Source organism: Lepisosteus platostomus, chromosome 3 (genome assembly GCF_059453375.1).
Source record: "Lepisosteus platostomus isolate fLepPlt1 chromosome 3, fLepPlt1.hap1, whole genome shotgun sequence".
Classification (NCBI taxonomy): Eukaryota; Metazoa; Chordata; class Actinopteri; order Semionotiformes; family Lepisosteidae; genus Lepisosteus; species Lepisosteus platostomus.
The window spans coordinates 1,775,329-1,787,621 of record NC_142613.1 but is presented as its reverse complement, the minus strand read 5'-3'; the positions used below and the strand labels follow the sequence as shown (position 1 = coordinate 1,787,621).

General features: G+C 47.5%; 2 protein-coding genes across 6 annotated transcripts; one reads left to right on the top strand and one right to left on the bottom strand.

Moving 5' to 3' along the window:
- Positions 1–254: 254 nt before the first annotated feature.
- On the bottom strand, positions 255–4,964 carry uxt (ubiquitously-expressed, prefoldin-like chaperone). 2 transcript variants are annotated; one of them, XM_088623770.1, is made up of 7 exons: positions 4,868–4,964; positions 4,454–4,564; positions 3,338–3,419; positions 2,869–2,936; positions 2,294–2,401; positions 1,816–1,879; positions 255–957 (listed from the first exon to the last, which is right to left on the bottom strand). In XM_088623770.1, the coding sequence occupies exons 2-7, from the start codon at positions 4,537–4,539 to the stop codon at positions 895–897; spliced, it is 471 nt and encodes a 156-aa protein (XP_088479896.1). In that variant the 5' UTR covers positions 4,540–4,564; positions 4,868–4,964; the 3' UTR covers positions 255–894. The 2 variants fall into 2 exon arrangements, with proteins under 2 accessions (XP_088479896.1, XP_088479895.1); XM_088623769.1 differs by having other exon boundaries at positions 4,915–4,959.
- Positions 4,965–5,120: 156 nt separating this feature from the next.
- LOC148674031 (ER membrane protein complex subunit 3) lies at positions 5,121–11,928 on the top strand. Of its 4 annotated transcripts, XR_015933916.1 has the most exons (10): positions 5,121–5,195; positions 6,009–6,188; positions 6,746–6,803; positions 7,239–7,332; positions 7,593–7,697; positions 8,063–8,144; positions 8,561–8,640; positions 9,198–9,280; positions 9,941–10,124; positions 10,160–11,928. XR_015933916.1 is itself a non-coding variant. In XM_088623766.1 (9 exons), the coding sequence occupies exons 2-9, from the start codon at positions 6,034–6,036 to the stop codon at positions 10,067–10,069; spliced, it is 786 nt and encodes a 261-aa protein (XP_088479892.1). In that variant the 5' UTR covers positions 5,121–5,195; positions 6,009–6,033; the 3' UTR covers positions 10,070–11,928. The 4 variants fall into 4 exon arrangements, 3 of the variants coding, with proteins under 3 accessions (XP_088479892.1, XP_088479893.1, XP_088479894.1); XM_088623766.1 differs by having other exon boundaries at positions 9,941–11,928; XM_088623767.1 differs by lacking the exon at positions 5,121–5,195 and adding an exon at positions 5,214–5,236 and having other exon boundaries at positions 9,941–11,928.
- Positions 11,929–12,293: the final 365 nt, after the last annotated feature.

Here is a 12,293-nt window from a genome sequence, read left to right as displayed (position 1 = left end):
GAGTCCAGCAGGAGTGCCTCAGCTGGGGCTTGAACCTACAACCTTCAAGGTGCAAATCCAAGGCTCTCATCACAATCTAAGATTTTGCCTTCTGCAAGCATGGCCTTCTGATCAAAGAATTTCAAATTTACAAAAATTCAGTCCCTTAACAGATGCCAACAAGGTGCTGATGAAGTCAGGCCTAGGAGCAAGAAATAAGAAATTCAATCTTAACATCAAAGACACAAGCCTGGACATTAAAATGACACTCTGGGTTCATGTCAACCATTGCTGTTTAATGCAGTTAACTCTAAACTTCATGGCTACATAAGTTAAGCATTGCCTTCCTGCCGTTTAATCAAATACAGCATATCTCTTCTCCACTCAAGCTGTAATTCTGTCACTGAATGCACTTTTCTGTCACCGGAAGCCGATGTGCTGTTTCCAGCCAGGATTTTATTCCCGAGAAGAAGCCAGACTCTTCCCTCAAGTCCCCCGTCGTTCCGGACTCAGGCTGCACGTCACTCCCGAGAGGGAAAACGCCACAATCTTCCCCGGTCCGAAGACTAGGCCTGATCTCCACTACTCACATCCGTTTATGTTCAAGACTAGGTAGGGAACGGAAAGGCTGCGTCTGGGTTTTATTCAGGAGGAGGCGGAGCGTACGGCGAAGATGAAAGCAGCCAAGTCAGTCTGTTCACTCCCAGAGATCAGTCTCTCCTTAAAGCCCCCAGTGCTTTCTGCTGCTGGATAACCGGGAACAGGAGTCCAGGGGAACTGCAGCTCGGAAACAGAGACTGAGCCACGAATTGGCTGACCGTTTACTTGCCGATTTCCGAATTAAAATGAACAATCACCCCCCTCCCACCCCTCCCCCACTTAGGGTTCTAGAAGAAAGAAACAGACAGCGCTGCTCTAGAAGACTTCTCGCCTTCTCTCCTCAGGAAGATCTTTCAGGTCCTGCAGTTCTCTCAGACCCTGTGCAGAATAAAGAGATGGAATAACAAGAGGAACTGTGCTCATACACCGCACTGCGCAGAGTAGAATTAACCGTTCAGAGGAAGATCTCTCTACCTCTTACGAGTAAGAAACAAAATCAGTCATCTTCAATCTCTGGGCTGACCGGCTTTCCACTCAGCTCTACTGGGAACTCCTGGATGATGGCAGCCAGAGCACCCTGTACGCTCTCCACACACCAGATCTCAGTGAGGAGAGCAGAGTGATGAAGCCAGTTCGGAGAGGGGGGTTATTAGGAGGCCATGATTGGTAAAGGCCAGGAGGAAATTTGGCCAGGATGCCAGGGTTACACCCCTATTCTTTTCCAGAAACGCCCTGGGATTTTTAATGACCACAGAGAGTCAGGACCTCGGTTTTACGTCTCATCAGAAGGACGGTACCTGTTTACAGTCACTATACTAGGGCATTAGAACCCAACAGACCGCAGGATGAGCGCCCCCTGCTGGCCCCACTAACACCTCTTCCAGCAGGTCTCCCATCCAGGTACTGGCCAGGCTCACACCTGCTGAGCTTCAGGGGGCTGCCAGTTGTGAGTTGGAAGGTGATGTAGCTGCTGGCTCTGTGATAACTTCTAACCAAATTCCGAAGTGCTTTACCGGCACCTGTGCCTTTAATGAAATTAATGTTTTGTGTAATCGACTGTAAATCCTCTAAGAAAAGAATCGCTCAGAAAGCAGAACTGAGTTTTACACTGCTGTAGAGTTGCTCAAGAGCAGGGAGGGGGCACCAAGCCCCTCATTCCAGCTTCTCTTTCCCATTTTAATAAAAGTCCGAGAACAGCATGGGGAACACCATTCCCCAGGTAAAAAGGCAGCTTACCTCCAACACCATGCGAATGTTGGCTTTGATTTTGGCCGAATCTTTCGTTAACTTGTCGCTGTGTCTGAAAGAAAACATCCAGGAAGTGTCATGAGCGCACACTTCATGTAAGAAACTCAAACATTTTCTTTATAAATAAACAGTTGAAATGCAGTGAATCCCATACTAAGTCAGTACAACAGAATATATTTTAGGACAAGAAATTAATTCATTTAACTTATTGTCGTTCATTTAATTATTTATTCTCAATAGAAGCATGAAAATGTAACTTTCACCTCTTTATCATGCAATTAAACCAGCTCTCTGATATGCCTATAAAAATCAAATAAAAACAATACATTTTACAAGAGCAAGACAAATTCAATGCACAGAACAATTCAGAAAGAGTCCAGGTGAAAGCTCACAGATCCTGGGCTGAACTGATCACAGCCGGTAAGAGCACAGCAGAGCAGACTGCTGCCCCCTCCCCGAGTCTTACTCTGTCAGCTGGCTGGTCTTCCTCTCTATAAACTTCAGGGCTTCGGGCAGCGTGAACTCCACAAAGAACCCGAATCCCACGGCAACGAAGATCTTGGAAGGATCCTCACTGGTCATAGAAACAAGGCAAAGCTGAGTGTGTCAACTACAGCAGACACGTGGTAAGCGAACCAATTATTCATTTAGCAATCAATACTTTGGCAGACACCTTTATCCAACGTGACCCACGTATATTTGCACAGCTGGGTGCTTCCCTGAAGGGGGTCCAAGCGAAGTACCTCGCTCAAGGGCACAACAGCTGTGTCCCCACCTGGGATTCGAACCCGCAACCCTCCACTTGCAACTGCAGATCCCTGACCGCTGAGCCAGCTGATAACAGAGTGCTCCTCCTGAAGGCACGTTCCTGTTCTCTCACAGGAAATATAGACAAAAAAAGTCTATACCACTTCAATACCAGAAATCCGTTTTATGAAAACGTTTTAAGAACCCACTTCCTTAACAGATGTAAAAACCGGTGGTTAAGAAGCCAGGCCAGGTATCAAGACGGAAGACTCAAAACATCTCTGCTGTACTTACACATGAGCCTGGACATAAAAATTACAGCCCAGGTCCACATCCGTTTTAAGCTCCTTGCTTCCCGATTCCTGGAATAGGGAGACTGGTTTAAGAGTAAGAAAAAACAACCTAATTCACCAAATTACTCGAAACAAAAAGCACAGCTGTGAGAATATATATATATGTACATCTAATCATACATCTATAGTTCTTTATGTCAGTGATTTATGTTTTAATAAAACTGCTCCAAAATCCGAGGTGTGCTCTGTGACACCTATTAGCACATAGCACATTATTAGCGGACACTATCGCTACAATGGAAATAAAACGATAGCATGAAATTAAAGCGATAGGTATTGAGATACCAGTTCACATCGTTCCGAGTATATATGTAAACACTGCATTTCACGATTTCAAACTTCCCTCATGTATAACTACTGTCCTACAATATCACCCACACTGTAAAGTGAGAGGCAGGCCAGTGCTGTACCTGAAGGCTTTCAATCACGTTCTTCAGCTGCAAATACTGGGCGATCTTCTCGTAGATCTCATCTCTCTGCTCCAGCACCGTTCTGGCACAGTAACAGACAGACAGTAGTCACGGCGCCGACACAGCGACAACGCTCGCCAGGTAACCGGGAATGGCCGAGAGATGAAAACGATGTTCAGGGTGTTTTTACTTTGAGTTCGGGCATCTGCACCTCCTCCTCCCCGCCCCCCAAAAACCTGACCCAGGCGTCGGCTGAGCAGCCAGAAACAGCCGTGAGCCGCAGGTGACCTCGGTCTGTCGCGGGACGGGAGACCGCGAGTCTCTGGGCTCCGGGTGCGACAGATTAAATCCCTTCATCTTTCCAAGCTACAGGCTCCCGAGTCCCAGCCAACACCCCGGGTGTCTGTGCTGTCCTGTTGACAATATCTGCATGAAGGTGAGGACTTCTGTACAACTCATCCACTGTGCGTCTGGGCAGGGCCAACATTGACTTTAACCTGCTTATGGACGAAACATTAAACTCTCTGCTTACATCTGGTTTTTCCCGTTTACAACTGTTTTTTTCTGCAATATATCTAGGGGCTTGTGCAATATATTTTTATATTTATAATGTGCAATACAACTTTCTGTTTTTTGTATATTCTGTACTGTGAGCAACTTTTTTTAGTGCACTTCTCACTGAGTGTACCAACTGTATTGTATTGTTGTATTATTGCATTACACTGTGCTCTGTTGACTGTGCTAAACTGCTGTTGCACTGCAATCTCCCTCACGGGATCAATCAAGTATCTTCTTTATTAAAAGAAAACTCTCCCCCTCTCTCAGTAGAATTTACACAAGAGCTCACAATTTCCTGAAATGCATCAGACAGCTGTACATCTGGGGGAGTGCCTTGAGCTAGAGAACAAAAGGCAAACTGTGATTTTTTTTTGGGGGGAGGGGGGGATCACGGAGACAGGACAGCAGTTTATCCAATCTGGTGAAGCACACAGCTTCAGTTTTGCACTATATACCGGACAACTACAGCTGCGACAGGTAAAATATTGGGATTAGAACCTGCATTTAGACTGTAAAAACAGAAACAAAATTCCACTCTTCGTCCCCCCACACACTTACTGCAAATCTCGCTTCAAGACCTCGTTTATAAACGTCTCGTATGCAGAGACTTTTTCTTCAACTTTCCGCCTGCCGCCCGGAGTCATCGTATAGTCTCAGCAGGGCAGGAGCCTGTAGGAGAGACGCACGGTGTGAAAATGAAACAAACACTGACATCACCCCTCGCCCGATTTACACACCTATCATAATCAAACCCGATACAAACAGATCATTTCTCGGTGCACAACGATATATTCCCAACGCCACGTTTTCGTTAGGCATGTCTCTCCTTGCAGAATTAATCTCGCTTTGAATGTCACCAAGATAAACCACGTCCCATGCTTATTGAACTGCTGCTAATGCAAAACAACATAGAAAAGCAGATGTGACACACGGTGTAAAATAGTTTTTCAAGAGGCGGAAAAGTATATAAACCTCATCGATTACTGAGATCGTGAGAATCAAGGGGAGCAAATTCATACATCATATGTTTTCATCCACTGCACGCGTCACTCATGGGCTTCCGGGTTAAATGTCAAGACGTTTTAATGTTATTTTGTGTTTTTTAAATGTGGTGTAAATAAATCCGTACATTGACTTGGAAAACAAATACGGTTCGTTATCTATGAGCGTTTTTTAAAAAAATATATGTGTCTTATACGTGAATTTATTAATTTGCGTTACTGACGCCGGGGTCAAAGTTTAAATTCCCGTCCTTATTTTTAATTCTGGACATGTGGAGAAGTCCTTTCAGGGTTCACAGGTACCTACCTACACACTCACACGGCACGGGTGTTTTTCGAGGTCCTTATCAATACTGAATAAAGTGGGATTAAAAATTGCTTTCGGTGTGTGGGGGGGAATTATAACTAAATGTTTATTTCCAGCGCCGAGGGCGGAGCGGGGATACCGAACCGAGCCCCGGTCTGTGGTCGCGGAGACCCGGCTGGCTCTATCGCTGCAGGTGTTTAATGGGTGGCGTTTTTTTAATTAACAAAACCTCTGGTATTATTTCGACACAGGCCTCGGTACATATAGACGTCTCTGGCAGTGTGCCGAATAACACAATAGAAAACAGGCGAGTGTCGGAGCGGTTTTCGGCAGCAGCTGGGACAGTTTCGCACTCGTAGCTCCTGTGAAGAGCTGGACGGGAGATTTGCTCTGATCTCCTTCGTTTTTTGTTGTTGTTGTGGGGAGTTCGTGTTAAATTCGGTGCCCACCGAACAACGTCCTCAGCTCAGAAGTCACTGAAAAGAAAAGTGTCAAACTTCTAAAAGAACTAATAAGCGACGCTAGAAAATACAATACTCATCTGGTTGAAGTGCCAAACCCGGTTGTTAAGTTGAATCTCCTTGTCATCGTTTTTTTTTTTTTTACCGTGTACCGTGTTGTTTTTACGGACGCTAGGATATCCAAGTGTTTTCTGAAGTTTCTCATATCGTTGGGTATTATTATCGCGGTCTACTGTTCTGTGGCCTACTTCTTGTAGGATAATGTGCACCCAAAAAACGAACTTCAGTGTGTCTGTGGTGTGAAGTGTTCGGGCTGTCCTTCACCTGCCGGGGCTCGTTTTCAGGGTGTGTTGACACAAGCGAGTCGCCATGGCCGGTCCGGAGCTGCTGCTGGACTCCAGTATCCGAGTCTGGGTCGTGCTGCCCATCGTCTTCGTCACCTTCTTCGTGGGGGTCATCCGACACTACGTCACCCAGCTGTTGCACAGTGACAAGAAAGTGGACCTGCAGCAGGTGTCCGACAGGTGAGCCCAGCGGATTTCATCTTTCCGGGGGCAGAATCGTGAAATGCTGCAGGAGTTTAAACAATCGTTGTTCGTAGATGTTGGTGGGAGATTTCACAATCAACTTGAAATTGACAAATCAGTGTATGGTCTCATATCGAAGTTATTCTGCAGGTGAAGTGTTGGAAATACATCAACTGTAAGATCAATTTTAGCTTATTAGCTGCGGGGAAATATTACCTGTGCAGAAGGTGTCTATAGGCCTTAAGTTATATGGGAAAGATTGGCACAGCACCAAGTGATCTGCAGCTGGGCTAGTACAGAGATTGAGATTAGTTTTGTGGCATGTGACCAGGCTCTGATCGACTGAAACAGTTGTGCAGAAGTGGCCCCGAATGTAAAAAGAGCAGAGGAAACAGGAAGCTCTGTGTCATAGCCCAGGGCACTGCCCAGCCCTCTGGTAGAGCCCTGTGCGTACCAAGCCAGCACTAAGCTTAGATAAAAGAATTAAAGTAGGACGCAATGTAAATATCAATGTAAATATTACCGCAAGTAACTTGTTATATCTGTTTTTGCAGCCAAGTGTTGCTCAGAAGCCGTATTTTGAGAGAGAATGGGAAATACATCCCCAAGCAGGTAAGAATGTTATCCTGGGCTTTCCGAGACTCTGGAGCATCCTAATGAAAATAGTTTTGTCCTTCATACTGGATTTGTGCTGGGTGCTTCCGACTCTCAGGTTAAGAGCTGATGTGAGCTACGCTTTCTGTGCTTGGCTTCAACTGAACTGGTCGTGAGAAATGCCGTGAGCTCCACTGTGTCAGGAATCGGTTGGTTATCCTCAGCTGTGTGGATCAATGATCAGAGCACTGAGAAGGTTTCAGCAGAGATGGTGCTCCTCTCTGGAATCAAGACGGTGTGGGTCTCTGGACTGGGTCTCCAGATGTGGCGGAGCTGCCCGCTGTCTGGGGAGCGAGGCTGCCCTCGTCTCGCGACGCGCGCGCCTCGTGTTCTGCGTGACGGGGTGCCGGCGGAGCTCTAGGCGTGATGCTCTCCAAACGCTTTTCTCTTCAGTCCTTTGCGATGCGGAAGCACTACTTCAACGATCCCGAGACGGGGTTCTTCAAGAAAACCAAGAGGAAGGTTGTTCCTAAAAACCCCATGACAGGTGAGAAAGAGGAACCGTCCCGTTTCGTTCGTGGTGGTGGGGGGTTGAGGTGCTTTCATTCTCAAAATACTAGAGAATTGAAGCAAACCGGGGAACCTCACACTCTGCACGCCCCCTGTCCTGAGCGCTATTTACAGGAGTTCGAACTTGGCATCGTACAGTGGGAAGAGTTATGGGGATTTGCTGCTGTTTAGTTTTGGGGTGTTGGGGTTACCTCTCACCTGGTGTGTCAGCTCCAGCCTCTGACTGGTCTTTTGCAGATACCAGCATGCTGACGGACATGATGAAGGGCAACGTGACCAACGTCCTCCCCATGATCGTGATTGGCGGCTGGATCAACTGGGCTTTCTCCGGGTTCGTCACCAGTAAGTGACTGTTCTGTTGGTCTTTCAGAAGAAATGAATGAATGCAAATGAATGTGACCCCTGCTGGAAAAAGATCAAGGTATTTCCCTAGCAGTCCACTTGCAATTCAATCAATTCAAGCTTTATTATCCTCTGGGGGGAATTTTGTTTCATGGCTGAGTCCAACTCAAGCGATACACTGCTGGACAAGTCGGGGGTGGCAGTGATAGAGAGAAAGGAGTTACCCCAGGAGGAGTTTTGTTTCCGCCTGTGAAGGGCTTGAGCTCTGCAGTCAGGGGCTGGGACATGAGCCCAGCTGTGTGCAGCCTGAAGGTCTAGCCTGCCTACTGCCCACTGATCCCCCTGTCTTCTCTCTCTCCGCACAGCCAAGGTGCCCTTCCCCCTGACCCTGAGGTTCAAGCCCATGCTGCAGCGCGGGATCGAGCTGCTCTCGCTGGACGCTTCCTGGTACGGCTTCGCACCGGTCTGCCCTCTCGCCCCCTCCAGGCCCACGGCTGCCCTGGCCTTGTTCGCGCTGTTCGTTCTGCTCTGGCTGTGAGCCTCGTGCCTGTCCTTCGCTCGGCTGGTCCCGGGTCCCGTAACGCCCCCAGGACACCACGCCGTGCGTCGGGGGACCCAGCCTTTGGAGAGGCAGCCCCTCGTCTTCCAAGTTCCCTTCCTGACCCAGTTGAAAATGCAGCTTCTGTTGACTTTTCTAAATCTAAATCCTCAATTTCTCACTTATATCTATTTTTATTGTATATTCTGCTACTGTATTTTGTATTGTGTCTTTTACGTAAAGTGCTATGAGAGAGCTCTCTATTGAAAGGCGCTGTATAAGAATAGAATTGATTGATTGATTGTCCCCATCTTTTTCTGTGTAGGGTGAGCTCGGCGTCCTGGTATTTCCTGAATGTCTTTGGGCTGCGCAGCATGTACAACCTGATCCTGGGTCATGACAATGGTGAGCAAGTCAGAGCTGGATCCAAGGCACCCCTGTTTCTCTGTTCTCTCCGGCCGCTGACTAGTCCACAGAGCAGCGTGCCTTGTCTGCTCACTAATAGGAGAGATAGCTGCAGAGCTCTTTCTGTCTCGAGAGCAGAAGAAAAATAACTGCTCAGCGCCAATGCAAAGGAGGCACTCAAGCACGACAATTGAAATGTTTGCTCCTTTGGTGGAGCTGGTTGGTTACATTATCCATCCATCCATCCATCCATTCATTTACCAACAGCTTTATCCAGTTCAGGGTCGTGGGGGAGCTGGTGCTTATCCAGGCTATCAGAGGGTGCAAAGCAAGATAAATCCTAGACATGGTGCCAGTCCATCACAGAGCACAGACATGGACACATACAGCTAGTGACAGTTTCCCAGAAGTCAATTCACCTTCCAGCATGTCTTTGGACCATGGGAGTGTTTTCTTGAAGGGCAAGAGAATCCCGTGTTGATGGATTTTAAAATTTGTTGAGAGACTCTGTGCTTTCTGACCTCAGTCTAAGCTGCACCCTTCAATGTCCCTTCCAGCTGCTGACCAGTCCCGCATCATGCAGGATCACATGACAGGAGCTGCCATGGCGATGCCCCCTGACCCTAACAAGGCGTTCAAGGTGAGAGAATTCCCCCCCCCCCCCCCCCCCCTTAAATTTTCTTCCAGGTCTCCTGAAAAGCCAAAGACTGGATGGGTTGAATCAGGAAGTGAAAAGAGCAGATGGTGTTTTTTTTTATCCTGAATAATATCCATCATGTCATGTCATTTGCCAAACCTCTTTATACCGTACGGTGTCGCAGGATGAATAATATATTGTAGCGCTCTCGGGTTCATGTGGGTATGCGCCCTTGCCACTGCCGCCTCAGGTCGGCTCCCCACCGCTGGGGACTCGAACCCGGGCCTCTGGCATCACTCAACAGGGACCCAGCCTCTCGAGCTAAAGGGAAATCTCCCATCAGCCCGGCGGCTGCGGTCTCTGCTATTCACAGGGAAGGGCGGTGACGTCACCACGCTGGTAAGCCGGCTTGCACAACCTGCAACGGTGGCCGTATGCGTTACAATATATTATATATATATAAATACTTGCAAAATACCAAATGAACCAAATGATTTTGAGAAACACTATTTTTGTGTTCTGCTGCACAAATCCAATAGGTTCATTACATGTCAAGAGTTCCTCTGAGGGCTCTTCCGAGTGACTTCTGCTGGCTGAGACCCTGCAGGGCTCTTCTGAGTGACCAGTCTGGGTCCGTCTGACTCCTGATTTCCATCCCTGCAGAGTGAGTGGGAGGCGCTGGAGATCGTGGAGCACCAGTGGGCCCTGGAGACTGTGGAGGAGGAGCTGATGTCTCGGGACCTCAACTTTGGAGGGTTCTTCAGCCGGGAGGTCAAGACCACCATGTTCTGAGAGAGGCGGAGAAGGGTGGGGGATAGACCGAGCTGCTCTGGATCTGTGGTGAATTGTCCTGTATTAGAAACAGGGGCTTCTTAAACTGAGCCCCTGTTTCCCAGCTCCTCTTCATCATTGTGGCCTCATTCTAGTCCCAGCCAGGAACGCACAGACTGCCTGGGCCTGTGATCCGGCCAGCATCTCGTCACATGTTTTAAAACCTTTGCTGCTGCTGTGTCTAGTATTTAAACATGTGATTTGATACCGGAGTGCAAGGATCAGAACGTTCACATGTTCTACTACTCTACAAACAGTATTCAAATTGTATGCCTGTAGTGTATGTGAGTTCCCAGTACTGAGACTGGGGAAACACTAATTTGATTTTAATTACCCTGATTCCCCCTCCTCATTAAAAGGCTTTCGTTGCAGTTTCGGTGGTCAAAACCTGCTGCCCAGCTGTCTTGCGCTGGTGTTGTGTGACGAGCGTGAGGAGTGATGGGTCTCTGCACGTAGAGTCACCTTTCAGAGTGCTTCCTTTCTCACATCACGCGTGCTTTGTATTTTTTTCTTGCCCTGGCTTTTTTTTATTTGATTTACACGATTTCAACACTTGATGAAGCCTTACATGACTAAAAAGCAGATGGTTCATCCTGATCCTGCCCCTCTGTCTCTCTGGTGTCCGACGAAGAGTTGGTGGTCTTCGTTCCTCGGGGGCAGGAGCTGAACAGCCTCCAGACCCTCTTTTATTCTCCAGTTCTGATCCAGCTACTATTCTCTCTCTTTTTGGACGATGGTTCAAGAAGGAACAACATGAATGAAAAAAGATAAGAGGTGCTGCCAGAAATAAACCACACACAGGAAAGGGGAGCAGATAGACTAAGAAAAGAGAAGCAGATTTTGTAGGTGAACATCTGGCAAATCTCGCGCAGGTTTTGCATTAACAAAACATGGCCTTGCCTTCCCTTCACTTATCACAGCCTCCTTCCCAAAAAGTTCTGTCTGCCATCCATCCATTTTCTATCTCCTTTATCCATACAGGGATGTGGCAGAGCCGGTCTATCCCAGTAAGGAACAGGCACACCCTGGATTGGACACCAGTCCATCACAGGGCAGATGCCTAGACTCAAACTTCACACACACTTGCACCAGAACCAATGAACCTACCAGCCTGTCTTCAGTCTGGGTGGAAAGCAGGGCACCTGGAAGAATCCCAAGTGAACATGTTGAGAACATACAAACTCCACCCAGACAGCACCCCAGGAATTGAACCCAGGGCCCCAGTGCTGCAAGGCAGCAGTGCTAACCAGTGTGCCACACTCTTCTCTCTTGCCTTATAAATATATTATCAGTAGGCTTCCAAAACTTTATTAATGCAATACATGCCCTCGTTCCAGCATGATTTGGAGATACTTGTAGTCTCCTAATCCTTCATGTGAGTCAGACATGTTCATTTCATACCGTAATAAGCCGAGACCTCAGTACCGAGGAATGCACACACAGAATGTTATATTTAGACTATGTGGTGTTTCTGATTTCCTATAACACTCAGAAATTACTTCCAAGCCCACTGCAGAGATATTTGAGTAGACCGTATTTATAAATGTATGTAGCTTTAAATACAGACCTAATTTGAATCCACTTTGTTTTTCTTTTAAGAGGGGGGCAGAGGAAGGCTTTAGATGGTTTGTGGTTACTGCTGGAAGGGTTTGGCTGTTTCTGACCTGGGGAAGATATTGTAGCCTTACAGGAGAAAAGACTCTTTGTCCACTCCTCCTGCTGTGACTGGGGGGGTTCATCTGGAGATGAGTGTTGGGGAGGAGGTGTAAAATCTGCCTGTTTGAGGACCCTGCCTGGTGAATAAAAGTTTATTTATTGAGTGTCTGGCCTTTTCCTTTCTTCTGTTAGCCTGGGCTCAGCCCTCATAGTGCTGTTCGTACAGATGACCGTTGCACTACCTTAGTGGGAGGAAGCCCACACGAGCAAGGGGAGAACATACAGACTCCACACAGACCGCAGTCACTTCCATTCATTCTTCCAGTTCAGGCTTCACTTAATGTCACTCTATTAACCTGCCACTTTGGCCGTTCACCCTGTATAACTTTTCAGCCAACAGCCTCCAATAACTGGGGAGCATCAGATCCCACAGTCTGCTCCTGTCATTTCACTTCAGAATTCACACAATCCAGGTTCCAGGTCTGGAATGATGTGGGCTGCCTTCAACTAAAATCACACCCTAAATCTC